The sequence below is a fragment of the Phacochoerus africanus genome, chromosome 8, assembly GCF_016906955.1.
Source record: "Phacochoerus africanus isolate WHEZ1 chromosome 8, ROS_Pafr_v1, whole genome shotgun sequence".
In the NCBI taxonomy this organism is placed as follows: Eukaryota; Metazoa; Chordata; class Mammalia; order Artiodactyla; family Suidae; genus Phacochoerus; species Phacochoerus africanus.
In genome coordinates this window covers 164547057-164574768 of record NC_062551.1, presented here as the reverse complement: position 1 = coordinate 164574768, position 27712 = coordinate 164547057, and the positions used below count along the sequence as shown (strand labels likewise).

Genomic DNA, 27712 nt, shown 5'->3' with positions numbered 1-27712 from the left:
ATTACCCAGTGGTTTAAATGCATGAATTCTGGAGCCAGGTTGCCTAGGTTTCAATTTTAGCTCGACAATTTACTGACTCACCCTGAGCAATCACCTGACCTCAGAGTTGCTGAAGGTTTAAATGAGTTAATAATACCTAAAATATGCCAGACAATAGACATTATATAAAAGTTCTTATTACTGAGACATTTGAAAATGAGCTTTTCTGGAGTTCCCGACGGGCACAACAGTGTTGGTGGTGTCTTGGGAGCACTGGAACACGGGTTTGATTCCTGGCCTGGCACAGTGGGTTAAGGATCTGGTGTTGCTGAGGTGTAGGTCACAACTGCACCTCAGAGCTGATCCCTGACCTGTGAACATCATATTTCACAAGGCAGCCAAAAAAGACAAGAAAAATCAACTCCCCTAAGGAGGTGAGAGGGTATGGGTTAGAGCACAGGTAGAAGAGTTAGCCTTAGATGAGACAGCCATTTCTGGGAGGGGAGGAAGAGTGCAGATGTAGGCGTTTATAGGTTGGTTAATAAGCTGAAGGAGTTCATGTATGATGGCCTCTCTTTTCCCTGTGAAGAGGGAGGTGAGAAAGAAGGGGGAAGGGTTTGGAAATAGAGTAAGAATTGGAGGTGATGTTGCAAACAAGGTTCACATGAGGTTGATGACTGAATGTATAAAGTAGCACCAGTAGTCTGCAGGTATGTGACTTGTGTTCAGCAACCTAGGCAGATTACTGATTTTTTTTTTTGGGGGGGGGGTCTTTTTGCTATTTCTTGGGCCGCTCCCGTGGCATATGGAGGTTCCCAGGCTAGGGGTCTAATCGGAGCTGTAGCCACCGGCCTACGCCAGAGCCACAGCAACGCAGGATCCGAGCCGCGTCAGCAGCCTACACCACAGCTCACGGCAACGCCGGATCGTTAACCCGCTGAGCAAGGGCAGGGACCGAACCCGCAACCTCATGGTTCCTAGTCGGATTCGTTAACCACTGCGCCACGATGGGAACTCCAGATTACTGATTTTTTTCTTTTTGCGGGGGGCTGCACCTGTGGCGTATGGAAGTTCCCTGCTAGGGACTGAATCAGAGCTATAGCTGCCGGCCTGCATCCCAGCCACAGCAACATGGGATCTGAGCCGTGTCTATAACCTAAAACGCAGCTCATGGCAGCCCACTGAGCGAGGCCAGGGATTGAACCCGAGTGCCACGGATACAGGGCAGGTTTGTTTCCACTGAGCCACAATGGGAACTCCAGATTACTGGATTTAGCCAGAGATGAAGTTAGGCTAGACAGGTACCACCAGGTGGGAAAGAAGTGAGGACGACTTTGCAGGTTGCTGGTTTGATTTTTTAAAAAAGTCCCACGCCTTTTTGTACAGCTGCTTCGATAAGACTGGTGAGAGCCAACCTCAGCCCTGCCTGGGCCTGGACAGAATATTTTCCCCTGCCTCGGTTTGCCTACTGTACCTCAAACAGCCTCGTTCCTCAGAGTCTCACTGCCCCTCGGGAACTCCTGCTTCCAACTAGGTCAAGCCTGTAGACCTGGTGTTCACTTCTCCGAGCCCTGACAGTCGGCCACTATTTCGTGTGTGTGCCTTCTGCCTCCCTGTGGGGCAGGCAGGGCCACATCTCTGGCTTCCTGATCATACCCCCCCCACCCCCCTCCACAGGACTGGGCACAGGTGGTGCTGCTGGGAGGCCAAACCCCTGCCCCTCCAGGGCACTCACCATTATAGGAAAGTGTGAGGCTCTCCAGAGACACCCAGGAGCTTAGCAGGTGGCACAGCGTCAGAGCCGCCTCTGTGGAGAGCGGAACCGTGAAGAGCTCCAAGGTGGAGATGCTGCGGAACCTCTGGGACGCCTCCAGCGCTGGGAGCCCCAGGCAGCTGGGATCGGATCCACCCAGAGCGCCACAGGCCACTTCCCCGATCTCCATCTCTTCCCCATCCTCCTTCTCACCCGCCACAATGAAAACAAAGTCATACAGGTCTTCAGACTCCACGGCAGCCCCCTGGCGGGTGCGAGCACCCTTCTTCCCTGCAGCTCGCTTAAAGCGCTTTAGGGGCTTAGGCTGTGGGGCTGAGCTGGCTGGAGCCCGTTTAGATGATGTGGAGGAAGAGGCGGAGGCAAAGGAGGTGGTGGCTGGAGCAGAGGGTGGGCGTTTGGGGCCAGGAGCCTCGTGGGAGGTGGCTGGAGGGAGCAGCTCCCTCTTAGGGTCTGTCCCGCCTGTTGTCAGGCTCTCCTGTGTGCTCCGGCGTGTTACACGAGTGGCGGGTGTGGCTCTGGCCGACTGCTTGGCTTCGCTCTTTCGCCGCGAGGCCATCAGCGCTGCAGCACATCGCTCAGCAGCATCCCGGCGAGGCCGGCGTGAGCCCAGCAAGAGAGACCCTTCATCTCGGGATGGGGCCCGGCCTCGGGAGGCCTCTCCACAGAGGCGGCAGGGGGGGCCCCCAGGGCCTGGCTGCCAGAAGCCAGCACTCATGGTGAGGATGAGAATGAAAAGGGCTGACTCAGGCACAGGCCAGGAGTACAGCGACACCTGGCTGACAGCCCCATGGTGAATAAGCTGATGTAACAGCTGCCGAAGTGACTGCTGAGCAGCCACATCAGAAAAGAGCAGGTGTCGGAACTTGAGGGTGTGCAGGGAGCTGGCCAGGGTCTCCAGAACCCTGCGGTTGGGCTCTGCCACCAGCTCAGTTGCCCCCTGCAGCATGTTGCAGATGGTGAGCTGCCGGACGTGGCGGGAGCTATGCAGGAGAGGCGAGAAGCGCTGGTCACAAAGACGCCTGTCGGAAGACACATCAATGGTCCCACGTAGAACATGGGAAAAAAAGGCCTCCATAAACTTGGCTCGCCAACAGGTCACACTCTGAAAGCAGAGAACATTCCAGACAGCTGTGATACTAAGAGTGCTACCCACAGAACTGTTAGCAACTTAGTTGCCTTCCTTCTGGGAGCTAGCTTTATACTAAGCCAGGTAACATTCTAAATAATTTATGCAAATTCATGTAATCCTCACATCTTTGAGGTATGTATTACTACTGGATCCATTTTATAGGTAAGAAAGCCAAGGCACAAAGGTGGTGACTGTAGTTACACAGCGAAGTGACAGGATTAAGATTTTAGCCCAGAGAATCTGGTTCCAGAGTATTTTGCGACAATGCCTCTCAAGTGAAGCAATCCTATAAATTCTTGCATATTTGTTTCTAGAACCTGGTCCTTACTTTCCATTCTTAACACTTCCATCTTTGTTCAGACACTTATCACTTCCCAGCTGGCAACTTCATTAGCTTATTGCTCTTTTTGTTCCCTTCCCAAACTTTTGCATGAGTCCACGAGATTCATCTTTGTGTTTTTTTGTTTTTTAAATGGCCGCACCTGCTGCATATGGAAGTTCCTGGCTAGGTAGGGGTTGAGTCGGAACTGCAGCTGCTGGCCTACACCACAGCCATAGCAACGCCAGATCTGAGCCACATCTGCAGGCTACGCCATAGCTTCTGGCAGCGCTGGATCCTTAACCCACAGAGTGGAGGCCAGGGATTGAACCTGAATCCTCACAGACACTGTTGGGTTTTTAACCTGCTGAGCCACAAAATGAACTCCTGGATTCATCTTTATATTAATTGTTCTTTAAAACCCCTCGTGTTACCCAGCTGCCTGGGGGATCAGGGCTACGTCACTTTGGAAGTTCCCGAGCCTGGCAGGGCCTCTGCCTGCCTGAGAAGCTGTATCTCCCACATCTTGTTCATGAATGCTTTGCTCTGGCCAAACTGGTCACCTCACTGACCCAAACCTCTCTTCTGTGTCCTTCCCTGCATCTGCCAGAAATGCTCCCCATTGCCAAACCAAATAGACTTCCTGAAAGTGCTCTTTGAGGCCGTTAGTCTCATTGTCTTGGTCTGCCCCCACCCTTCCACCCCCACTCTACCCCCCCTAAAGCTCTCCTGTTGGGACTACTCAAGTCTCACACGTCGGCACATTTGTCTCATGATGTTGTGTCTCTGCCTGGGTACACATCTTCACATCTTATCCCAACCAGATCAGAAATTCCTGGAGAGGAGGGACCACGTCTTGGTATTTTTTTGGGGGGAGGCGCACCTATGACACGCAGTTCCCAGGCCAGGGATCAAACCCGTGCCAGAGCTGTAACTAGAACCATCGCAGTGACAATGCCAGGCCCTTAAAATCAGAGCCAAAGAGGAACTCCACTCTGATAAATTTAGAACTTTGGGAGTTCTCTTGTGGCTAAGCAGGTTAGGGATCCAGCGCTGTTGCTGGAGCAGCTCAGGTTGCTGATGTGGCACAGGTTCGACCCCTGGCCTGGGAACATGCTGCAGATGTGGCCAAGAAGAAAAAAACTGAACACGGGATTTTTAGCCTTTGGTTCACACCAGAATTTACTGTGGGGTTTTTTGTTTGGTTGGTTTTGGTTTTGGCAGTGCCCACAGTATACAAAAGTTCCTGGGCCACGGATCCAACCTGAGCTGCTGCAGTGACAACACTGGGTCCTCAGTCTGCTGTACCACAAGAGGACTACTGCGCAGTTTTTCCCAAAATTCATATGCCAGGTACCCAGACTTGTTGATTTTGTTATGTTACATCTGAGGTAAGGTCTATGCATCTTTTTTTTTTTTTAAATTCTGATGTATATCAGAGATTAGCAACTACTGCTACCTACCTCAAGAGGACACACAGACAAATGTTTCTCTAAGCCCCCCTTCTCTCCTAATGTGCTTAGAAAGTCCAATGACTTTGATGAAAGCGCCCGCTCTGCCACTACACTCTGCCTCCTTGAACTTCGTCATCTGTGAAATGTAGATAATATCACCTATTTCACAGGTTTATTGTGCTGATCAAATGAGACAAACGCAAATTTAAAGCACTTGTAAACTATAAAATACAAAATGCCACCTCTGCTGCTGTTGATGAGAATTACCTCAGACAGGAAGTGTGAAATGGACTTGATGGAGGCGGAGCCTGTTAAGCAGGGTGCTTCTTGGGCTTGAAGCAAAGGCAGTGGGGGCCTGAGGTTCCCCAAGACCAAAAATAAGACACTTCGTTTGGTATTTGCCCTGCCTCCATGCATTCCCTCGTACCAGACTGACCCTGTTTACCTGAGGTCCTTAGCAGGCAAGCGTCATTCCCCTTCCTGAGCCATTCCCTAAGACTGTGCCTGCCATGGTAAAAACTAGGAAAGGCTTCATTTGAGCTGACTGCGTGGCATAAATAAGAGAAGGGGCTCTCCAGCAGCAGTGTTGGGGCAAGAGGGGAGCAGGAAAAAATGCCTGGAACCAAATCTCTACTTGCCTTAAGTGGAAACAAAGAGGGTTTTCCTGAATCCTTCAAATCCTGCCTCGAGCTACACTTTTTTTTTACACATTTGCTGGGCCACACTCAAAGCCTTGAAAAATACTTGCAGGCTTCAACTTCACCAGAGAAAGAGATGGTTACTAAAAGATCTGGGCCTAAAATTTAGACAAAGATGTGAAGATGAGACAAGATGGCTCCAGCTTTTCTGACCATAAGGCATGTGGCATATGTGCTATAGATAACTAAATACTGGGCTTTCTCAGATATTTTATTGGTGTATGAAGACAACAGGAGAGAATATGTGAAATTGGAACAAATTTCAAATATTTGTTCCAGTTTAAAATTTGGAACAAATTTGAAGACCCCAGACATGTGATAGCCACAGTGAGCGCAGCTTGACATAGTGAGGGCATGCACTCCACAGCCAGGCTGCCTCAGCTTGAATCCCAGGTGTGCTCCCCCATGAACTGTATGTAACCTTAGGCAGTCACTTTTCCTCTCTGCCTCAGTTTCATCATTTGTAAAGTGATGAGTATACCTATACCTATATCAGAGGTTTTTTCTAAATTTTATTATAGTTGACCGAGTTGTGAAAATTAAATGAGCATCTAAAGTTAGCTGACATCTCAGTGGCCTCTCTCATGAATTAATGCATGAGCAGACAGCAATTCACTGCATTTTAGTCCATCACCTCCTTGCAGAAGATTCTATGCTGAAACTTCAAAACGGAGCAACACCTGAGATATCTTGCATACAACAGCTCAGACAAGGCAGAGATTTAAATACTTTCTTCTGGGTGAGAGTAGGGGAAATGAGGTACCACCAAAGAGGTGAAATGACATTTGCTTACCAACACCATCAATCCCTGGCCCATCCACAGTGCGCTGGCAGCTCAGACACTGGTCGGGAAGGAAGAAGTATATGTACCACCAGGGAGAGCTAAAGATTTTCTTATACTGTCTGCAAATACTCATAAACTGTATCATCCACTGTTCTTCTGATAACAGAAATATTATTTGTGGAAATATAAGGAAGTATATATGTGACAAGTTATAGATAACTTGTTTTGCTAACACTGAGACAATTCTAAACAGTTTCAAATGCTGGGATTTTTTTTTTTTAACATTATACCACCATGTGATTAAACATTTTTACCACCACATAAATACTTTTAGAATGACTTTATTAATATTTTGAAAATATGGATGTACTATATTTAATAATTTCCATATTATTAAATACTTAAAATTGTTTCTGGCTTTTTATATTAAAATTTGCTATAATGAACACCTGGAAATAAATCTTTGTAAGTATCTCAATTTTTTTTTTTTTTTGGCTGTGCCAGCAGGATATGGAAGTTCCTGGGTCAGGGATTGAACCAGTGCCACAGTAGCGACCAAAGCCACTGCAGTGACAACGCTGGATCCTTAGCTTGCTAAACTATAAAGAGAATTCTGTCTGGGTTTTTGTTTGTTTTTTAGGGCCATACCCAAGGCATATGGAAGTTCCCAGACTAGGGGCTGAATCAGAGCTGCAGCTGCCAGCCTATGCCACAGCCACAGCAATGCCGGATCCGAGCTGAGTCTGCAACCTACACTGCAGCTCAGTGCAATGCCAGATCTTTAACCCACCGAATGGGGCCAGGGATCATACCCACATCCTCATGAATACTAGTCAGGTTCATTACTGCTGAGCCACAGTGAGAACTCCTCCCTCTCAATTTTTATATACTATAAGATATACTTCTTAAAATTTCTAGTTGAAGAATTTGAGTATCTTAAAGACTATTGGCAATGCTTACCAGATTGCCCACCAAGAAAGTTGTAACATTTCTGCTTCCACCAAAAGCATGTGAAAACACAAGTTCTACCCACCCTGGAATTATCTTCTAAAACAAAACCAAATTAAAACAAGGCTTCACTAATTTAAGAGGTATAATTTTACTTTCTCATTTATTATTAATGAGATTGAACATTTTTTACTTTTGTCTTTTTAGGGCCACACCCATGGCATACGGAAATTCCCAGGCTAGGGGTCAAATTGGAGATGCAGTTGCTGGCCTACACCACAGCAATGCAGGATCCGAAAAGCACCTGCAACCTACACCACAGCTCACAGCAACGCCGGATCCTCAGCCCACTGAGTGAGGGCAGGGATTGAACCCATTTCCTCATGGATACTAGTCAGATTTGTTACCCCTGAGCCACAATGGGATCTCCAATGTTTTTTACATTATTGAAGGTTTTTGCATATTTTGTGATTTGTCCAAATCTTTACTCATTTTATTCTACTAGGATATTCACCTGTGTCTTATTCTCTGTATCCTTTTATTTATTTATTTATTTGTCTTTTTAGGGCTGCACCCGTGGCACATGGAGGTTTCCAGGCTAGTCAAATTAGAGCTGTAGCCGCTGGCCTACGTCACAGCCACGGCAATGCCAGATCCAAGCCGCATCTGCAACCTACACCACGGCTCATGGCAACACCAGATCCTTAACCCACTGATTGAGGCCAGGGATTGAACCTGTGTCCACATGGATGCTAGTCAGATTCATTTCCACTGAGCCACAACGGGAACTCCTGTATCCTTTTATTTTGCAAATATAGTTGCGAACATTCTTTTCTAGTTTATGTACCTTTTAAATTGTGTTTATAGTGTTGGCATTTTATATGGTGAAATGTGTCTATATTTTGTTTTTTGGTTCTGCACACTTTAGTGATTAGCATGCTCCACCCTGAGATTAAGATAACCAGTGACCTTTATTCTTTTTTGAAATTGCTTTGTATTTTTACTTTTTACAGTGTAATCTTTAACCTATACAGAAATTGAGTATATTGTGAAGTGAGGTTCTAAGTTTATTTTTTCCAAATGGTTAACCAGTTGCTAGAGAATCATTTATTGAATAATCCTTTATTTCCCCATTGCTTTGTCTCCAGAATATCTGTTTTATTTCATAGATCTCTTAATACTACACGGTTTGAATTACTATTGCTTTATAAGGGGGCTCTGTCTATCTTGCTCATCACTGTATACCTAGAAATTAGCGTAGTGCCTAGAACTGAGTAGTCACCAATAACTGCTTGAATTATGAATCAAGTGAGAGTTACTGTTTTGCAAAAGTGGAAAGTGGAAGAAGACACCCTCTGGAATGGATGTGCTCCAAGTCAGGACCCCTGTGTAGGCTACTATTAGGCCATAAGCCTGGGGCTTCCTAAATGTTCTGAAATACTCTGAGACAAGGAAACAGATAACAAATAGATATTCCATTCCAGGAAGCTTGAGATAATGTTGAAAAAAGCTTTCTCAAAGAGAGAGATTATAATCTCTATCACCTGCTAGTCAACCACACTACTTGGGAGACACTGTAAAAGACTAAGTCTCGTGTTTTTTTTGAAGGTTGCAGGAAGCTGTTGCTGTTTTCTAATATTCTTGAGTTCCCTTCTCTTCCTCATAAGGCCTAATTTCTATACACAATGCCTGAGAATTTTGTTGGGCCTCACTCAATGTTATTACATGAAACTCTAGAAGTTGCATTTAGGTCTAGAAGTAGAGAAGCTGAAGTATATACAGTCGGATGTTACTGAATCTAGTGTACCCTCTAAAATTAAATCTCCAGTTCCTGATAAGGGCTTGTTTTCTTATCATTTGGCCTCATTCACCATATAAAGCCCAGTTCAAACACTTCTTCCTAGGAGAGACTTTCTTTTTTTTCTTTTTTTGTCTTTTGTCTTTTTTGGGCCACACCCATGGCATATGGAGGTTCCCAGGCTAGGGGTCTAATCAGAGCTGTCGCCGCTGGCCTACACCACAGCCACAGCAACACCAGATCCGAGCTGCATCTGCAACCTACACCACAGCTCACATCAACGCCAGATCCTTAACCCACTGAGCAAGGCCAGGGATCGAACCCGCAACCTCATGGTTCCTAGTCGGATGCATTTCTGCTGCGCCATGACGGGAACTCCTAGGAGAGACTTTTTTGCTCCCTTCTCCCTCCATCTCCTCACTCTACTCGATCATACCATTTGCCCTTCCATACATGATGTATTTGTTTGCACATTTCCTCATGTGCAAACTGGTAGTTCCTCATGATTGGGGACTGTGCAAAAAAAAAAAAAAAAAAATCAGGGACTGTGTCTGTACTTCTAGCATATCACATAAGACATGGTATGTGGTAAGTTTTAGCAAATGTTTATTGAACTCAATCTGTCCTGTCACCTAATTTTGGAGCAGCAAAAGGAATTCTGCTTCAATGAGAGCTAAAGTGAGTTATATCTGAACCCATGAATAACAGAATCTCAGGGCTAAAAGGAGCCCTGAAAAATATCTTGTCCGCCACCTCTAACAATGCTAAATTTCTTCTACCATACCCTTGTGTGAGGTAGCTATCCAGAATCCATTAAATATTAAACAGTGATGGGAAGCTTATTACCTATGGAGTTAAACTTGTTTTATGGCCAATAAGTTCAGAGTTTAAACATTCCACATTTAGTTTAGCAAAAATGTATCCTTCTTTAGCTTCCACCCAGGACAAGTCTATTAATCCTTCTTTCACATATTTCAAGACAGTTCATGTTCCCCAAGTCTTCTCCTTTTCAGGAAAAACAACTCCAGTCTTCCAAAAGTGACTCACATGATGAGGTTTGACTTCTTTCTCCGCACTCCAGGGACAGCCTGACCACTGCAGAGCCAGGCAGATCTACCATTTCCCTTGTCCTTCAGTCTACAGTTCAGTTACATTAGCTCACATGGCTCAGGATATAGTCATCATATGAGTGGCTCCAGCACGGTGTCAACTTAAACCCCCTGAAATTTTCTCTATACAAGCTGCTGCTAGGCTAGACCCCTCCACCCATTACCCTGAGGTCATGCAATTGGAATTTTTTAGACTCAAGTGAAGAGGTGATTTATTCTATTAAATTTCGTCTTGTTAGTTTTGCCCACTGCTCCAGCCCTGTCAAGACCTGAGTCCAGGTTCTGCCATCCATTGTGATCACTACCTGTCCCTGTTTTGTATCACCTGCAAATACGGTGAGTAAGCACGTCAGTGATCAATGTCAAATGGAAAAGACCAAGCCATCAGAACTCTCTTCCCAAATTCATTCCATCCCTGCCCCTGCACTTTACCAATACACTGCTTATGTCTGTGTGCTGTTCCTGCTTTCACTGTGCAGAGTCAGGCCAGAGTTCAAGCTGGTGCCTTAACTTACTTCCAGACTGGAAGGCCTTGTCTTCATCAGCTCATCCCATAGTCGGCGCCAAATGGCCTGAGTAGAGAGGCCTGTAGAGAGAAAGACCACATTTATTTGGCTGCTCCTTGGTCACCATGAGTGAAGCACATCGGCCTTTTAATGTCCTTTTTTAGAAACAATATGGCAGAGTGGTAAAGCGCACTGGCTCGAAAGACAGACTGCTTGGGTCAAATATCTGCAAACCATAGTCTATCTGTGTGACTTGAGCAAATTACTTAATTTTTTTGCATCTCAATTTCCTTATCTATAAAATGTAGTTAATAATAGCTGTTTCACAAAGTTGTTGAAAATACTAAATGAGTGTCTCCAAGTAAAGTGCCTATGACAGTGCTTGGAACATGAAGGTTAGTTAGATAAATGTTAGATATTAACAGAGGTGTCCAATGAGGGACTTGGGAGGCAGCTGGGTAAAATAGAAAAGCTAAGATTCAAAAAACTGGGTTCTGGCAGAGCCTTTGTGTCTGCCCACCTGTACCTCTCACAAGCATCCTATACATATATATATATATATATTTTTTTTTGTCTTTTTGCCTTTTCTAGGGCTGCACCAGCGGCATATGGCAGTTCCCAGGCTAGGGGTGAATCAGAGCTGTAGCTGCCGGCCTATGCCAGAGCCACAGCAACACGGGATCCGAGCCGAGTCTGCAGCCTACACCACAGCTCATAGCAACACCAGATCCTTAACCCACTGAGCAAGGCCAGGGATTGAACCTGCAACCTCATGGTTCCTAGTCAGATTTGTTAACCACTGAGCCATGACGGGAACTCCAAAGCATCCTATTTTTTTTTTTTTTGTCTTTTTGCCATTTCTTGGGCCGCTTCCCACGGCATATGGGGGTTCCCAGGCCAGGGGTCGAATTGGAGCTACAGCCACCGGTCTACACCAGAGCCACAGCAATGCGGGATCCGAGCCGAGTCTGCAGCCTACACCACAGCTCATAGCAACGCCGGATCCTTAACCCACTGAGCAAGGCCAGGGATTGAACCCGCAACCTCATGGTTCCTAGTTGGATTTGTTAACCACTGAGCCACAACAGGAACTCCCCAAAGCATCCTATCTTAGTAAATCTATTTCTTGCTTATCAAAAAAACCAAAAAACAAAAAAACAAAAAAAAACTGGTGTCTATCTGGCTTTGCTATTAATTGTGCTGTGCCAGTGGTTTCACCTTTATTAGTATAACAGGGATCACATATTTGTTTTGTGTTTCACAGGACATTGAGGAATCAGATAAGAAACTAGGTGTGAAGGTACTTTTTGAAAAGCATGAAGTTCTATGCAGGTATCAGGTGTGATATTTACCTGAAGAACATCATGGTGCCTTGCTTACAATCACTGAGAGAAAGACAGAAAAACACTCACCTTTCTTGAGGGCAGTTTCCTCAATCCTCTCCAAGTAATATATATTGAGCAGAGGTAAGATGCTTTGAAGTATTGGGCCTGGGAGGGCTACAAAAACCAAACACAAAATTTACTTTTTTTCTCCCAGGGTTACAAGCATTATTTTTCCTACTGGAAAGGAAAACAGAAAGAGACTTCTCATTTGGCAAGTAGAACCTGTAAAAGCTAACCTAAGTCTAATTCAAACTCTGGTCTACTTATCTTCAGCCATTTAGTTCGCAGCTGGAATTTCAGGGGCATGCATATCTTTGAGGGTAAGATAATTCCACAGAGCAAGCTGACAGGGTCATTTAGGAGTTGGTAGTTCACTTCTGCCCAAGTATAATGAATCATTCTGCGTTCAAAAAGTCCTATGGAATATAGGACTTTTAAAAAGTATTTTAAAAAGGCCTTTAAAATCTGGGCCCTGTTAATTTCTCCAGGTCCCTGCTTTGCCTCCTACACTTCAGCCTTACTAAATGACTTTTTTCATTTTACCTGACTCCCTGTTTTCTGCCTCTGTGCCTTGGTCATTCCATTCTCTCCACCAGGAGGAATGTCCTTGCCACTTTTAGCATACCAACTACTCATCTTTCATGTATCACATGCCCTTTATTAAGTCTTTCCTGAATTCCCTTCCCCCTCTTCCAATGGCCACTTTCATCCTTTGGGCTCCCACTATACCCTGAACTAGTACTTTCCTATGAAGAGTAGAAATAATTAGGCTCTCTATTCAATATATCTTTTTTCCCCTTGTTTTTAGGGCCACACGTGCAGCATATGGAAGTTCCCAGTCTAGGGGTTGAATCAGAGCTGCAGCTGCTGGTCTATGCCGCAGCCACAGCAACATGGGATCCAAATAGTGTCTTCGACCTACACCGCAGGTCATGGCAACACAAGATCCTTAACCAACTGAGTGAGGCTAGAAATTGAACCTGCATCCTCATGGATACTAGTTGGTTTCATTACCACTGAGCCACAATGGGAACTCCCTAAATTCAATACATCTTTTTCTTTTTTTTTTTTTAGGGCCAAACCAGCGGCATATGGAGGTTCCCAGGCTAGGGGTCTAATTGGAGCTACAGCTGCCAGCCTACACCACAGCCTCAGCAATGCAGGATCTGAGCCGAGTCTTCAAACCACACCACAGCTCACGGCAACGCCAGATCCCTAACCCACTGGGCAAGCCCGGGGATCGAACCCACAACCTCATGGTTCCTAGTTGGATTCGTTTCTGCTGTGCCACAACAGGAACTCCTAAATTCAATATATCTTTAAAACAAAACTTGCCCTTGCTGACTTCCCTAGATCTATCTGAAAGGCACTACAATATTGTGGCTAAATGGTTTAGTCTCTAGAGTTGGACAAATCTGAGTGAAATTCTGATTGTGCCACTTAGTTCATTATGAATTCATGGACAAAGTAATGTTTTTGAGCCTCAGTTTTATTTTTATTATTTATTATTTTTTTATTTTTTGTCTTTTTCTAGGGCCTCGCCCACAGCATATGGGTGTCCCCAGGCTAGGGGTCCAATTAGAGCTGTAGCTGCCAGCCTATGCCAGAGCCACAGCAACACGGGATCTGAGCCGCGTCTGTGACCTACACCACAGCTCATAGCAACGCTGGATCCTTAACCCACTGAGCGAGGCTAGGGATCAAACCAGCAACCTCCTGGTTCCTAGTCGGATTCGTTAACGACTGAGCCAAGACAGGAACTCCAAGCCTCAATTTTAAAATGGAGATAACAACTACCTCATAAGATTGTTATGAAAAATTAAAGATCACGCTTGCAATCTTTTGTAGACCATGACTGGCCATAATCTCACTAAATGTTAGCTATTATTATTCTTACTAAGTCAACAGCATCTCCATCCTGCCAAGAACAAGTCTTGAGATTTTGTTGTTGTTGTTGTCTTTTTAGGGTTGCACCCACAGCATGTGGAGGTTCCCAGGCTACGGGTCTAATCGGAGCTGCAGCTGTTGGCCTACACCATAGCCGCGTCTGCAACCTACACTATAGTTCACAGCAACTCTGGATCCTTAACCCACTGAGTGAGGCCAGGGATGGAACCTGTGTCCTCATGGATACTAGTAGATTCGTTTCCACTGAGCCATGACGGAAACTCCAAGATTTTGGAGTATGCCATACCTAAGGCAACTCTTTGAAAACTTATTTTCCAGGATCTCCTTTTATCTTTACTTGTGGAATAAATGAATTGATAGCCAAGACCTCAGTACAATTCTTTGTTCATGATAGGTATTCAATGTACCTGCTAAAGAAAAGCATTAATTCCCACTGCTCTTAATTAATGCAGTCTCTCTACTGCATTCAAGATAAAGTCCAAGTTCCACATCCTGGCATTCAAGGTATAACATACCTGTTCTCTCTCTCTTTATATCTTCTCCTGCTGCCTCTACTCACCTTCCCCTTCTCTCTCCCTATACAAAGAAATGCTAGTCCGATACTTCCAGGGAGGCGTTCCTGGCTGTTAGCCCACACAGACCTTCCTCCAAAACAGTACTGCTTAGCAGGCTGCTTACATGACCCTTCCGAGAGGTCTAACCTATGGCCACAGGAGCTCTTCCTCCGCTTCCCTCCAATAAGCTCCCTTCTGTTTAGCCATCCCCTCGACAGACACAGGAGTGCTGATCCCCTATTATCCACAAACTCCTCTCTTCCTTTCTCCATTCGCTTTAAGCCAGGCTCTTCCCTATTCTTTCCAGCCGGCACCTTTAATGCTTCCCGTTCCCAACTTGGCCCACCACCCCCAGTCCTCTTCCCTCCTAGCCAATTTTAGTGTCCTAGAAGCTCCAGGCTGACACAGCCAGATCCACTGTGCATTCTTCCACATTCCCCAGGATTTTCTGAGTCTCCTGGCCAGAGCCACTGAGAATTTTCTCATTCCCTACAGGCCAGTCTGACTCTACTCTTCTTAGCTTTTGATACAGGGAGGGCTCCCCCCGACCCCAGGGTGTTTCCCCCCACCCCAGGACTTCAGATGGTCTTCCCCCACCAGACCAGACACTTGGGCCTCTTCCAAAGCCTTGCCTGACCCCCACCTCACCAAGGGCCTTGCTACATCGCTGTGCCTCCCTAACCCCTAGACAACTTTGGGGCTTATTCCTGGAGGCCCAACCCCCTAAACCCCCCAGCCTTTTCTCCACATCAGCCTCCTCCCAGTATTACCCAACCCCTCCATCCCGGGACTTCAGGTCCCCACTGCTGACCTCCCTCACGGGGTGGGGCTTCCTCCTGAAAAGACCCTTCTCTCTCCACCCCCCCCCCCCCCCCCCCCCCGCCTACTCCAGACCCTCCCGCCCTCAAGGCCCAGGGCCTCCTCTCCTGTCACCGCTCCCTCTTCCCCGGGCCCGCAGCCCGGCCTGCCGTGTCCTCGGCAACTTCAGCCCTGGCCTCGGGGCCCCAGCCCCTCCCACCCGCAGTGTCAGGCCCGCGGCCTCCTTGGGCTCCCCCACCCCGCCCCGCGCGCCAGGCCTCCCCCCAGGGCCCTCACTTTCCTCTCTTTCACTCGCTCTCGGTGCCCGGGTCGCCGACCCGCGTCCTCTTCCTCAGCTGCCAGGCTGCGGCGGGCGGTACCCCCCGCACGGCCGGGCCTCCTCCGGCCCGTCCGGCTGCAGGCCTCCCTCCTCCGTGCCGCGGCCCGCCCGGCCGCGGGTCCTCCCAGGCTCCCCGGCCCTCATCCCAGGGCCCCAGCCCGACCGCCTCTGCTGCTCAGCCCGCGCGCCCTCCACCGAGGCCGGGCCGGCCGCTCTCGGGCCCGGGGCCTCCTTTCAATCCACTCGGACCCGGGCCTCCTAGCGGCGCCGCGCCCCCTTCCAGGTCGGGATCCCCGGGCCTCCGTGGCCCTTCCTCACCGCCCCGGCCAATCCGAGCGGCCTCTGTTCGCTCCGTGCCCTGCCCGTCAGTCTGCCGCTCAGTCCGTTTGGCACCCGAGGCCCGGGCCACAGATCGCTCCCTCCGGCCCCGGGCCGTCGGACAGGCCTCGGCGCCCCGCGTCTTTCGGCCTCTCCCGCTGCCTCATCCCCGCACTCTGCAGCCCACTGGCCGCCCTCGCCCAGCGGCTCGGCCTCCGGCGTCTCGAACCCCGCAGTCTGCCCTGCGGACACCCGCGGCCCCGCGCCGTCCGTCAGCTTAGGTGGCCCCGGGCCTGGCCTCCCGGCCTTAGGCCGGGCCTCCCCGCCTCGGCCCCCGCCCCCCAGCAGCAGGTCTCCCGCTGCCCGTCCGTTCAACATCCGAGACGCTGCAGCCCGGCCCAGCCCGAGTGTCACTTCGGTGCCCACAGCCCGGGCCGTCAGTCCCGCCTCCGCAGCCCGGGCCCTGCCTGCTTCGTCCCAGACCGGGCCTCCTGGCCTCGCCACCCGCGCCCCCCAGCCAGGCCGCGGTGCGGGTCCACCTGCTGGTTTGGTCGCCGACCTTACTGCCTCAGCCCTGTCAGTCACGGAATTCACGCTCCGACCCCACGATAATGCCTTCCAGTGCCCGGGGCTGGGCCTTGCCCCAGGCCTCCCGGCCTCGCCCCCCGCGCCCCCCGGTTGCTGGGCCGCCTCCGCTCCTTGCTAGAGGTAGCCCTTCACCCCGCGACTTACCCCACACCCCACTCTCCAGAACCCCCATATGGGCGCTCACCGCCCGCCCGCACAGCTCGAACAGGGCGGGGGGAGCGCTGGGGCCCGAGGCCGAGCTCTTCGCTGGCGCCGCCTCCCGGGACGTGGCCTCCATGGTCGTTGCCGCCGCTACCTCACAGAACCAGCAACTCCGGGCGCGCCAGGCCTCGGGCGCCGCCATCTTGGGGAGGTGCGCGAGCCCGAGGGTGGCACTCTCGGGACGCCATCTTGAAAAGGTCAGCAGTTAGGACGCGTCCATCAGCGATGTGGGGAAGAACGAGAACTAGGCTAAAGGAACATCGAAAGCTTCTGCATATTTCCCAAGCTCCTTAGAATCCGATATTGCAAATAAACACCGAGGTCAATATATTTGGGTGTGGCGTGACTGAGGGGTTATTCCTTAGCCATTCCTCCCCTAGTGCCAGTACCAGCTACCCCTATCCCCTGCCTCTGGGCGATAGTACATGCCAATCGGAGCGTGTGTTCGCGACTACGACGAGTCTGCCGCACTTCCGGCCAGGTCGCCGGATATCCGCCGAGTGACCCTTACTAGTCCTTCTTGATCCTGAAGTGGAGTAGGTGCCGCTGTTGCTGCTCCTGCTGAGTCTAGAGCCGCAGCCGGACATGGGGCTGGAGGACGAGCGAAGGATGCTGACTGGGTCTGGAGATCCCAAGGAGGTAAGACCAGGAGGGCGACTCGACCCTTTTCAGTGCCCTGAGGCTCAGGAACTAGGCCGCCCAAACACGCCAGGGCCTTCTGGGCCCTGGTTTCCCCGTTGCGTTTGCAGGGTCGGGAAAGCTGGTGCCCCCGACCCTTCCCCGGAGGTCGTCGAGTGACCTTGGGCCCCTAGATGACTAGGCTTTCTCTGGGTCTCGGCTTCCCAATTCTAGGAATGTAGTGAAGACTTAACCAGAATGAAAATGCTGTGTGGACCAAACTTTTATGAAAATAGTGTCTGTATTTGCAGTCAGTCAGGTGGTCAGAACCCCTGGTTTGACGGGTTTGGAGCGCAAGCGGACCAACTGAGACCTTGCCTCAGCTCGGGTCAGGAATCCCTACCATGTCTCGTGTGGATGTTCCGGGCACCTGGCCTTACGCTAGTTTCCGTGAAAAAGTGATTTCTTTTTCTTTGGGTGTGTGTGTGGCAAGGGGCGGGGGGGAGTTGCCCTGGGAACAATGTGGACATGTGCGGCGTAATTCCGTGATGGGAGAGGGAGCGCTCTGCCAGCGGAGAATGCCCGTGTAAGAATCATCATTTGTTGGCGGCTTACCGTTTCAGGCGCGTTATATGGACTAATTCATTTAAGCCCCACATTTAGTCTTGGGAAATATTAGGTACTCAGTATTGCCATTTTACAGATGGGGAAACAAGCATAGAGACGCTAAGTATCTTGCCTGAGGACCCGCAGCTAATGAATCAGGGAGCCAGGAATTGAACCCAAGCAGCATGGTTCCGGAGCCAAGACTCAGTCACAGTATTGCACCATTTTACAGAAGCCAGCTAGCTTTTTTTTTTGTCTTTTTGCTATTTCTTGGGCCGCTCCCGCGGCATATGGAGGTTCCCAGGCTAGGGGTCAAATCGGAGCTGTAGCCACCGACCTACACCAGAGCCGCGTCTGCGACCTACACCACAGCTCACTGCAACGCCGGATCGTTAACCCACTGAGCAAGGGCAGGGACCGAACCTTCGACCTCATGGTTCCTAGTCGGATTCGTTAACCACTGTGCCACGACGGGAACTCCCCGGCTAGCTTTTTGTTTTTCAGCACATTTCCTTGCTATTATTTGTGCTCAGGTCACTTCCCAGCAGCTATTCTGGGCTTATAGGTTCAGAAAAGTTAGAGACTAGCTTATCCCATAATTTTTTCTAGTCTCTCTCTCTCTCTCTTTAATTTTTTAGGGCCACACCCGCTCCATATGGAAGTTCCCAGGCTAGGGGTTGAATCGGAGCTGCAGCTACACCACAGCAAGGCCAGATCTGAGCCACCACAGCTCACAGTATGCTGGATCCTTAACCCACTGAGTGAGGCCAGGAATCGAACCCACATCCTCATGGATACTAGTCGGGTTCGTAATCTGCTGAGCCACAGCGGGAACTCCCTTTTTCAACTCTTATTTTCAGAGAAAGTACCGGAAAGGAATGGAGCCAGCAGCAGGAAGTTCAGCTGGAACTAAAGCAGAAAGTTCAGTAGGGCTCACTGACCACAGCAGTAGGTGGGAGAAAAAGGGAAGTGAACAAGTAGTCAGTTTTATTTATTTATATTTTTGTCTTTTTGCCTTTTCTAGGGCTGCACCCATGGCATATGGAGGTTCCCAGGCTAGGGTCTAACATCAGCTGTAGTTGCTGGGCTATGCCAGAGCCACAGCAGCACGGGATCCGAGCCTCGTCTGCGACCTGTACCATAACTCATAGCAACACTGGATCCGTAACCCACTGAGCAAGGCCAGAGATCGAACCCGCAACCTCGTGGTTCCTAGTCGGATTCGTTAAACACTGAGCCACAATGGGATCTCCTAGTAGTCAGTTTTAAAATTAAGAAAACTGAGGTTTACTTTGAAGAACTTATACCTCATGGAGACTGAATCTTTTGATTTAGCGTCACCTTGTTTCTTCTCATTGACAGGAAGTTTTACATGAAGGACTCCATATGCAGACTTGGGTTAGTTTTTCCAAAACATGCCATGATACTTTTGACACAAAATTATTGAAGAATAAAAGATCAGTGTAGTAGCATTGCTAATAGGGAAATGATATAAAGGTCTTCTAGGATACTAATTTCTGGCTTCCAACTCAGAATGCGATTTCAGTATTTGGGAAAACTTTTTCAGGATGAATTTTTTTAAAGAGCAGAGTTAAGTCTTATTTAATGAAAAATTAGAATATTATATTCTAAATAACGTCTTCATGTTGAGAAGACACCTTTGCTAATTGTGAGTAAATGGCCTGGGTTACAGTTGAACCTGCCCTATCCCTCACTCCCAGTTTTTTTTTTTTTTTTGTCTTTTTGCCTTTTCTAGGGCCGCTCCCGCGGCATATGGAGGTTCCCAGGCTAGGGGTCTAATCGCAGCTGTAGCTACCGGCCTACGCCAGAGCCACAGCAACTCGGGATCCAAGCCACGTCTGCAACCTACAATCACAGCTCACGGCGACGCCAGATCCTTAACCCACTGAGCAAGGCCAGGGATCCAACCTGCAACCTCATGGTTCCTAGTCGAATTCCTTAACCACTGAGCCATTATGGGAACTCCTCACTCCCAGCTTTGATGAGCTTTGGTCTCATCATGATAGAGAATGTGGCAGATTGTGTTGGAATTTTGAAAACACAATGAGAGATTGCTAAGCCAGTTCTTTTTTTTTTTCCTGTATGTATGCCTTTTCTTTCCCTTCCCCTAAACGTGGACATGTGCATGCACAGGCAGGTAAATGCTTTTTTTTTGTTTTGTTTTGCTTTTTTGGTCTTTTCAGGGATGCACTCTCGGCATGTGGAGGTTCCCAGGCTAGGGGTCTAATAGGAGCTGTAGCTCCCCGCCTACGCCAGAGCCACAGCAACGCAAGATCCGATCCTCAGCTTCAACCTACACCACAGCTCACAGCAATGCCGGATCCTTAACCCACTGAGTGAGGCCAGGGGTTGAACCCACAACCTCATGGTTCCTAGTTGGGTTTGTTTCCGCTGTGCCATGACGAGAACTCCCCTAAATGCTTTACTTTTGACAGGTTGAGATACTGATTGGGGTTTACTGCGCCCCAGATTTAGGCCCATGCTGATGCTCCCAAGGGGAATTTTTTTACACTGCTCCCTTTGGAAAAAGGAAAGTGAGGTTGTGCCTCTGAATCAGAAATAAAATAGGTGGGGTCCGATGTTTTCAAACTTGTGGAGTTGTGTAGACCTCTGGTAAACTTATAGAGACAGTCTGTTTAGAGTCTTGGAAGTTGAGCAAGGCAGAAAGCAGTGACCGAAAAACTATCTTAAGTTACGCTCTAGCTTAAGTGGAGTTTAGATTTGGTCCATTTTCGCATTCCCAATTCAAGGTCAGAGTCTACAAGAAAATGTTAGCTTCCTAAATTGGTTTGGGATGTAAGGGTTAAATTAAACTATTTCTTTCTTTTCTTTTCTTTTTTTTTTTTTTTTTTTTTGCTTTTTACGGCTGCACTTGTGACATGTGGAGGTTCCCAGACTAGGGGTCTCATCAGAGCTACAGCTTCCAGCCTACGCTGCAGCCACAGTCACATGAGATCCAAGCTGCGTCTGTGACCCACACTACAGCTCACAGCAATACTGGATCCTTAACCCACTGAGCGAGGCCAGGGATTGAATCTGAGACCTCATCGTTTCTAGTTGGATTTGTTTTCACTGCACCATGACAGGAACTCGAGTTAAACTGTTTCTGATACTACTGGAACCTAATTAATGTTTTTTATTCCTAAACTGGGAACCCCTTAAGGGGCTGTTGTAATTAACCAAGTCATGACAGATGTGAAGTGCTTTATAAACTTTTAGAGTGTTGTACACACAGGTTTGTTGCTAATGAACATGAAATTGTGTTTCCTTGTTGAACTCTACCCAGGATTTGTTCTAATCAGGTAGGGTAAGGTTACAAGTATGGAGACAACTGTTTTTTACTTTATTTATGGCTGTACCCATGACATGCAGAAGTTCCCAGGCCAGGGATTGAATCTGAGCAGCAGCTGCAACAAACACTGGGTCCTTTAACCCACTTTGTGGGGCTGGGGATCGAACCCACACCTTTGTAGCCACCCGAGCTGCAGCAGTCAGATTCTTAACCCACCACACCACAGTGGGAACTCCATGAGACAACTGGGTTTTTTTGTTTTTGTTTTTTGTATTTTTTCGTCTTTTTAGGGCCACACCTGACGCACAAGGAAGCTCACAGGCTAGAGGTCAAATCGGAGCTATAGCTGCTGACCTGCATCACAGCCAGAGCAATGTGGGATCTGAGATGAGTCTGTGACCTACATCACAGCTCACTGCAATGCTGGATTCATAACCCACTGGGCGAGGCCAGGGATTGAACCCGCGGTCCTCATGGTTACCAGTCGGATTGGTTAACCACTAAGCCCCACGACGGGAACTCCCAAGACAACGATTTTTGAAAGAAACATTTATTACTTATAGTTCTTCCGAGAAGGGGGCAGGCCTTATTACCCAGGCAGCATGGGGGAAGTGCCTGGACCAATCAGGAGCAGAAGGAATGGGTGAGGCAGGAAAGGCATGCTCTGGCAAGTTTAAAATTAGTTTCTTGGTGGGCTTTGGGATGATACTTAGACCTCATGTGATTAGGGCAGGGGCAATAATTGGTTTCCTGCTGGAGAGTTAGATAAAGTTGGATTGGTTGGTTTGCATGTGAAGGATGTGCCCCCAGGTAAGTTGTTTGCAAGCTGTAGAAATTAGCCAGCCCTGGGAGGGTCTGTCTTCAAGATGAACAAAGCCCTTAAAATGTCAAAGCAGCATAAATACAATAAGTTGTAAAAACATGATTAATGTAATACCTATTTTCAGTGATTAAAACATCAGTATGGGAGTTCTCTTGTGGCACATCGGGTTAAGGAACTGACATTGTCACTGCAGTGGTTTGGGGTTCGATCCCTGGCCAAGGAACTTCCCTATGCCGCGGGCTCAAAAAAAAAAAAAAAAAAGCTATCAACATGATGTGGAATATATGTGTCATAAAATTTTCTGCTGATGTTTTGTTTTCTTTTTGTAGGAGGAAGAGGAGGAGGAAGAATTAGTGGTAAGAGCTGTCTCAGGTTTGGAATCATCTCAGTAAAAGAAAGTTTGAGTGTCATGAAACTCTAAGGGCGTTTTTAGGATTCTTGACACCTTGAAGAGAATGGGAACGGAAAAAGCCTTTGATACTTCCTATGTAGTGTTTACGGGGTGGGGGTGGGCCTGGGAAGCTGAGTCTTTCTGGGTTTGGGGTTTCTCCGGTTACGGTATTGGAGAACAGAGTCGCATCTTGAGGGCCTGGTATTCATGCGCTGTTTGTGGTTTAATAAAGCATCCTCGGAGGAAGTTTTTTTAGATGGTCCTTGTCCGTGTTAACATTGGCTTTCTAGCTAGGCAACTGGGGCGCATAGGCCTTGTTGTCAGACAAGGGGAATTGAAATTCACAGGCATTATATATCCCAAAATGCTGTGTTAACACGTAAGGCCTCCTAGAGATCTACTTCAGGTTTGGCCAGGTTTCCTTTACCACCTTGTTTTTCAGATAGGACTGAGGCTTTCAGTGCATACTGGCAACCTTGGAAGGCAGGAATATGAAACTTTCCCATACTACTTAGCATCAGAATTGAATGGGAGACCCCATTCTGCCATTTCTGGTGGCAGTGTGGCTCTGCCAGCTGGCCTTCTGCACGGTAATTCAGAGGCAGCACCTTGGTTTGGTGGTTGTATTAATCAAAGGATATGGTCTGTGGGTCTCCTCCTAAAACCCCGTTTTGTTTTTTTGCTTGTTTCTTCTTTAGGATCCTCTAACAACAGTGAGAGAGCAATGCGAGCAGATAGAGAAATGTATAAAGGCTCGGGAGCGGCTGGAGCTCTGTGATCAGCGGGTATCCTCCAGGTCACAGACGGAGGAGGATTGCACAGAGGAGCTCTTTGACTTCTTGCATGCAAGAGACCACTGCGTAAGTTCTCCTAAAGCCAGGAGGGGAAAGCTCTTACAGTGGCCAGAGAAGGCTTGGTGCTGACCAGGTACTATCCTAGGGACAGGACAGTACTGAGCACTTTACATACCTAATCTTAGGTAATTCTTCCACTTTCATTGGAGACAAGTATTTCCATTTTACAGATGAGAAACTGAGACTCAGAGAAGAAAAGTGATATCCTAATTTGCATTGCTAAACAGTAGGGAAACTGGATTTTGTATTTTAAGTACAAAAGGCTATATATATATATATATATATATGTATATATTTCCTTTTCCCTCTTTTGGCTGCCTGGAGACATATGGAGTTCCTGGGCCAGGCATCAGCTCTAACGACATTTGTGACCTAAGCCACAGCTGTGGCAGCACTGGATCTTTTATCCGCTGTGCCAGGCCAGGGATTGAACCTGCGTCCCAGCACTGCTGGTGCCGCTGATCTACTGTACCACAGCAGGAATTCCCAGAAGGCTACTTTAAAATTTTTAATTTATTTTTTATTTTATTATTTTTTTCTTTTTATTGCCACATCTGTGGCATATGGAAATTCCTGGCCTCCAAGCCACATCTGTGACCTTTGCTGCAGCTTGCAGCAAGGCCAGATTCTTAACCCACTGAGCGATACCAGGGATTGAACCCATATCCCTCACAGACACTCTACTGGGAATTCCAGTGGGAGCCACAGTGGGAATTCCTCCCAAAAGGCTACTTTTTAAAATAAGTTATATCCTCCTGTGTGCCTTATACATAGTAGTTGCTACACAAGGTTATTATCATTATTATTTTAAAAGTAAACTTGTGTTATATATATTCAATATATATATATATATATTCTCTCTCTCTCTCTCTCTATATATATATATATATTTTTTTTTAGGGCCTCACCTGCGGCATATGGCGGTTCCCAGGCTAGAGGTCGAATAGGAGCTGTAGCCGCCAGCCTACGCCGCAGCCACAGCAACGCTGAAGCCGAGCTGCATCTGTGACCTGCGCCACAGCTCATGGCAACGCCAGATCCATAACCCACTGAGCTAGGTCAGGAATCGAATCCATGTCCTCATGGATGCTATTTGGGTTCGTTAACCTCTGAGCCACAACAGGAACTCCAATTCTCGTGTATTGTAATAAATTATAGGGTAGGCAAAGTTTGACACAATTGCTTATGTTAAAACTGATTGGGGCAGTTCGCATTGTGGCACAGTGGAAACAAATCCATTTAGGGTCCATGAGGATGAGGGTTCAATCCCTGGCTTCACTCAGTGTGTCGGGGATCCAGCATTGCTGTGAGTTGTATAGGTCACAGACGAGGCTCGGATCCCGAGATGCTGTGGCTATGGCAGGCAAGTGTAGGTCTGATTCGACCTGTAGCCTGGAAACCACCATATGCTGTGGGTGTGGCCCTAAAAAGCAAAAACCACCAACAACAACCAAAAGCCCAAAAAAATGATTGGGGATTTTCTCTTGTGCCTCATTGGGTTGAGAATCTGACTGGTATCCATGAAGGTGGGAGTTTGATCCCTGCTCTCGCTCAGTGGGTTAAGGATCCAGTGTTGCCATGAGTGGTGGTGTAGGTCACAGACATAGCTCGGATCCCAAGTTGCTGTGGCTGTGGTGTAGGCCGGCAGCTATAGTTCCGATTCAACCCCTAGCCTGGGAACCTCTATGAGAAAGTTAGGGAGAAATATGTGAAGGGGTCCCTTAACCAACAGATAATACTCCCTCAATAGTTAACCGTCTCTCCTTAGCCGACTTTCATTATTTATGCTTCAACAATCCCAATTTAGATAATAAAGGCAGAAAAATCCAACTGAAATCATACTACTTAGAACCATGTTTTCTTGTGTATACTATCAGGTTTTTAAACAAAAATGAAGTTATAATGAACACATTTACATATAAAATATTATGAAGAGGTATTATATTTTTTCCATTGATGTATATTTTATTTTTATCCATCCCCTGGTTTATATAGTTATTCAACTTTTATTTCTTTTCAACATGATTATAGTGGAAAGAGGGAAAATAAGCATACACAGTTCTCCGTATTATTAAAAAAAAATGAGTGTTGGTGATGTGGAGAAACTGCAGACCTCATAGACACTGCTAATGGGAATGTAAATTGGTGTAGCCCTATGGGAAACAATTTGGCAGTTCTTCAGAATGTTGAAATTAGTTAATGTATGGTCCAGCAATTCTACTCCTAGGTATATACCTAAAAGAAATGAAAACAATTCTGCACTCAGACTTGTGGACAGATGTTCATAGAATCATTCATAATAGCTAAAATTAGGGAGTTCCTGTCGTGGCTCAGTGGTTAATGAATCTGACTAGGAACCATGAGGTTGTGGGTTCAATCCCTGGCCTTGCTCAGTGGGTTAAGGATCCCGAGTTGCCGTGAGCTGTGGGGTAGGTCGAAGAAATGGCTCGGATCCCATGTTGCTGTGGCTGTGGTGTAGGCTACAGCTCCAATTAGATCCCTAGCCTGGGAAACTCCATATGCCACGAGAGCGGCCCAAGAAATGGCAAAAACAAACAAAAAAAAACCAAAGAAAAACTAAAATTAAAAACAATGTAAATATTTATCAACCTGCTAAATGGGTAGATAAAATGTGATTTATCCACGTAACAATACTATTTGGCAATAAAAAGAAATAAATATTCAAAAAATTAAACATAATACCATATGATCCAGCAGCTTTACTTCTGGGTATACACGCAAAAGAGATTCTGATAGTTCCCTGATGGCACAACAGGTTAAGGATCCAGGAGTGTCACCGCAGTGGCACAGGTTTGGTGCCTGGTAGGGAAACTTCTGTATGCTGTTGGTGCAGGCCCTCAAAAAAGAACCGAGATTCTGTTCAGGGACTTAAACAGGTATTTGGCCATTCATGTTCATGGTCATAGCATTCATAATAGCCAAAAGGTGGGTGCAACCCACATGTCCATTGGTGGGATGGATCAATGAAATGTTATATACATACGATGGACTATTTAGCCTTAAAATGGAAGGAAGCTGACATAGGCTACATCACGGATGAACCTTGAAGACCTGCTAAATAAAATAAATTAATCAAAAGAACAAATACCATTCCATTTATCTGAGGTACCTACAGTAGCCACATTCACTGAGACAAAGTTGAGTAGCAGTTGCCAGAGGTTGGAAGGAAGGGAAAATGGGGAATTATTTAATGGGCACAGAGTTTTGTTTTGAGAAAACGCAAAAGTTCTGGAGGTTGATGGTTTCAGGACAACGTGAACTACTTAATGCAGCAGAAATGGATAGTTTAAAGTGGTAAATACTTTTATGAGCCACGCACAAGGTTAAGACCTGGGAATGAAAGATAGGCATGGATCCTTTCTTCAATGAGTTGTATGTAAGCCAACATAGACACAGCAGAACAGTTATTGAAAGTTGCTACTTTCCCTGGCCTCCCCCGTCCATTTGATTTTCGTCATAGTGTTTATCACTGTTAGAAGATACCTTATGTGTCTATTTCTCATTGTTCTCTAAGTTCCATAGGAGACAGAGATACTGTCTTGTTTACCCTTGTGACTCACTTAGCACATAGATCAGTACCTGGCATATAATAGTGTTTTATAAATATTTGTTGAATTAATAAGCACTGTGATACGGGAGGCATAAGTTTCTGTGGGGAAGATAGGGACAGGAGCTTGTTTAGATAGAGAAAGCTCAAAGGAAATAAAATGTAAGTAGGTTTTATGGGAAAAATAAGGAGTTCCCGTCATGGCTCAGTGGTTAACGAACCGGACTAGTACCCATGAGGACATGGGTTCGATCCCTGTCCTTACTCATGGGGCTAAGGATCTGGCATTGCCGTGAGCTGTGGTATAGGTCACAGACTTGACTTGGGTCTGGCATTGCTGTGGCATAGGCCGGCAGCAAGACAACAGACCCAAAAAAAAGGCAAAAGATGAAAAAAGCAGGAGAGAGTTCCATTTAGAAGGGAGAGAGGGAGTTCCCATCATGGCTCAGTGGAAACGGATGTGACTAGCATCCATGAGGACGCAGGTTCACTCTGTAGGTTAGGATCTGGCGTGGCTGTGGCTGTGGTATGGGCGGGCAGCTTAGACCCCTAGTGTGGGAACCTCCATATGGCTCAGGTGTGGCCCTCAAGGGGGGAGAGCATCCAAGTAAATGGAGTTCACTAGGGCTGAGAGCTGTGGAGGGGGTGAGAAGAGCCCATACTGTTGTAGGTTATGAAGGACCATTAAAGATCCCAATTGGTGACATCCTTTTCTTTTCCCCCATCTAGGTGGCCCACAAACTCTTTAACAGCTTGAAATAAATGTGCAGATTCCTTCACCCCAGCCTTCAGCACTTGGGCGTCAGGATGTTTCCTTATGGTTTTGGACATGCCATTTGTTTCTTATTTGTGTAACTAAGTTCTTGTGGACCTCAAGGATTTTGGCATAGGCAAGTAGCATCTATGTAACTATCAGTGATTGCATCTTAATAAAGTCCAGTCATCAGCA

At 47.3% G+C, this 27712-nt stretch overlaps 2 protein-coding genes across 3 annotated transcripts in view; one reads left to right on the top strand and one right to left on the bottom strand.

Annotated features, from left to right (window-relative positions):
• The window catches only part of LRRC41 (leucine rich repeat containing 41), a 22361-nt gene extending 5576 nt beyond the window's left edge, over window positions 1–16785 (bottom strand). The window contains exons 1-4 of the mRNA XM_047789193.1: window positions 16534–16785; window positions 11911–11997; window positions 10508–10578; window positions 1715–2855 (exon numbers count right to left, since the gene is read on the bottom strand). Of these exons, the coding sequence (XP_047645149.1) occupies window positions 1715–2855; window positions 10508–10578; window positions 11911–11997; window positions 16534–16732 (1498 nt within the window). The 5' untranslated portion in view covers window positions 16733–16785. The remainder of the gene's footprint in view (window positions 1–1714; window positions 2856–10507; window positions 10579–11910; window positions 11998–16533) is intronic.
• Window positions 16770–27712, top strand: LOC125132247 (cytochrome b-c1 complex subunit 6, mitochondrial). Of its 2 annotated transcripts, none has more exons than XM_047789199.1 (4): window positions 16770–17229; window positions 22280–22306; window positions 23040–23201; window positions 27493–27712. In XM_047789199.1, exons 1-4 carry the CDS (start codon window positions 17176–17178, stop codon window positions 27523–27525), a joined length of 276 nt encoding a protein of 91 aa, XP_047645155.1. In that variant the 5' UTR covers window positions 16770–17175; the 3' UTR covers window positions 27526–27712. The 2 variants fall into 2 exon arrangements, with proteins under 2 accessions (XP_047645155.1, XP_047645156.1); XM_047789200.1 differs by lacking the exon at window positions 16770–17229 and adding an exon at window positions 22784–22931.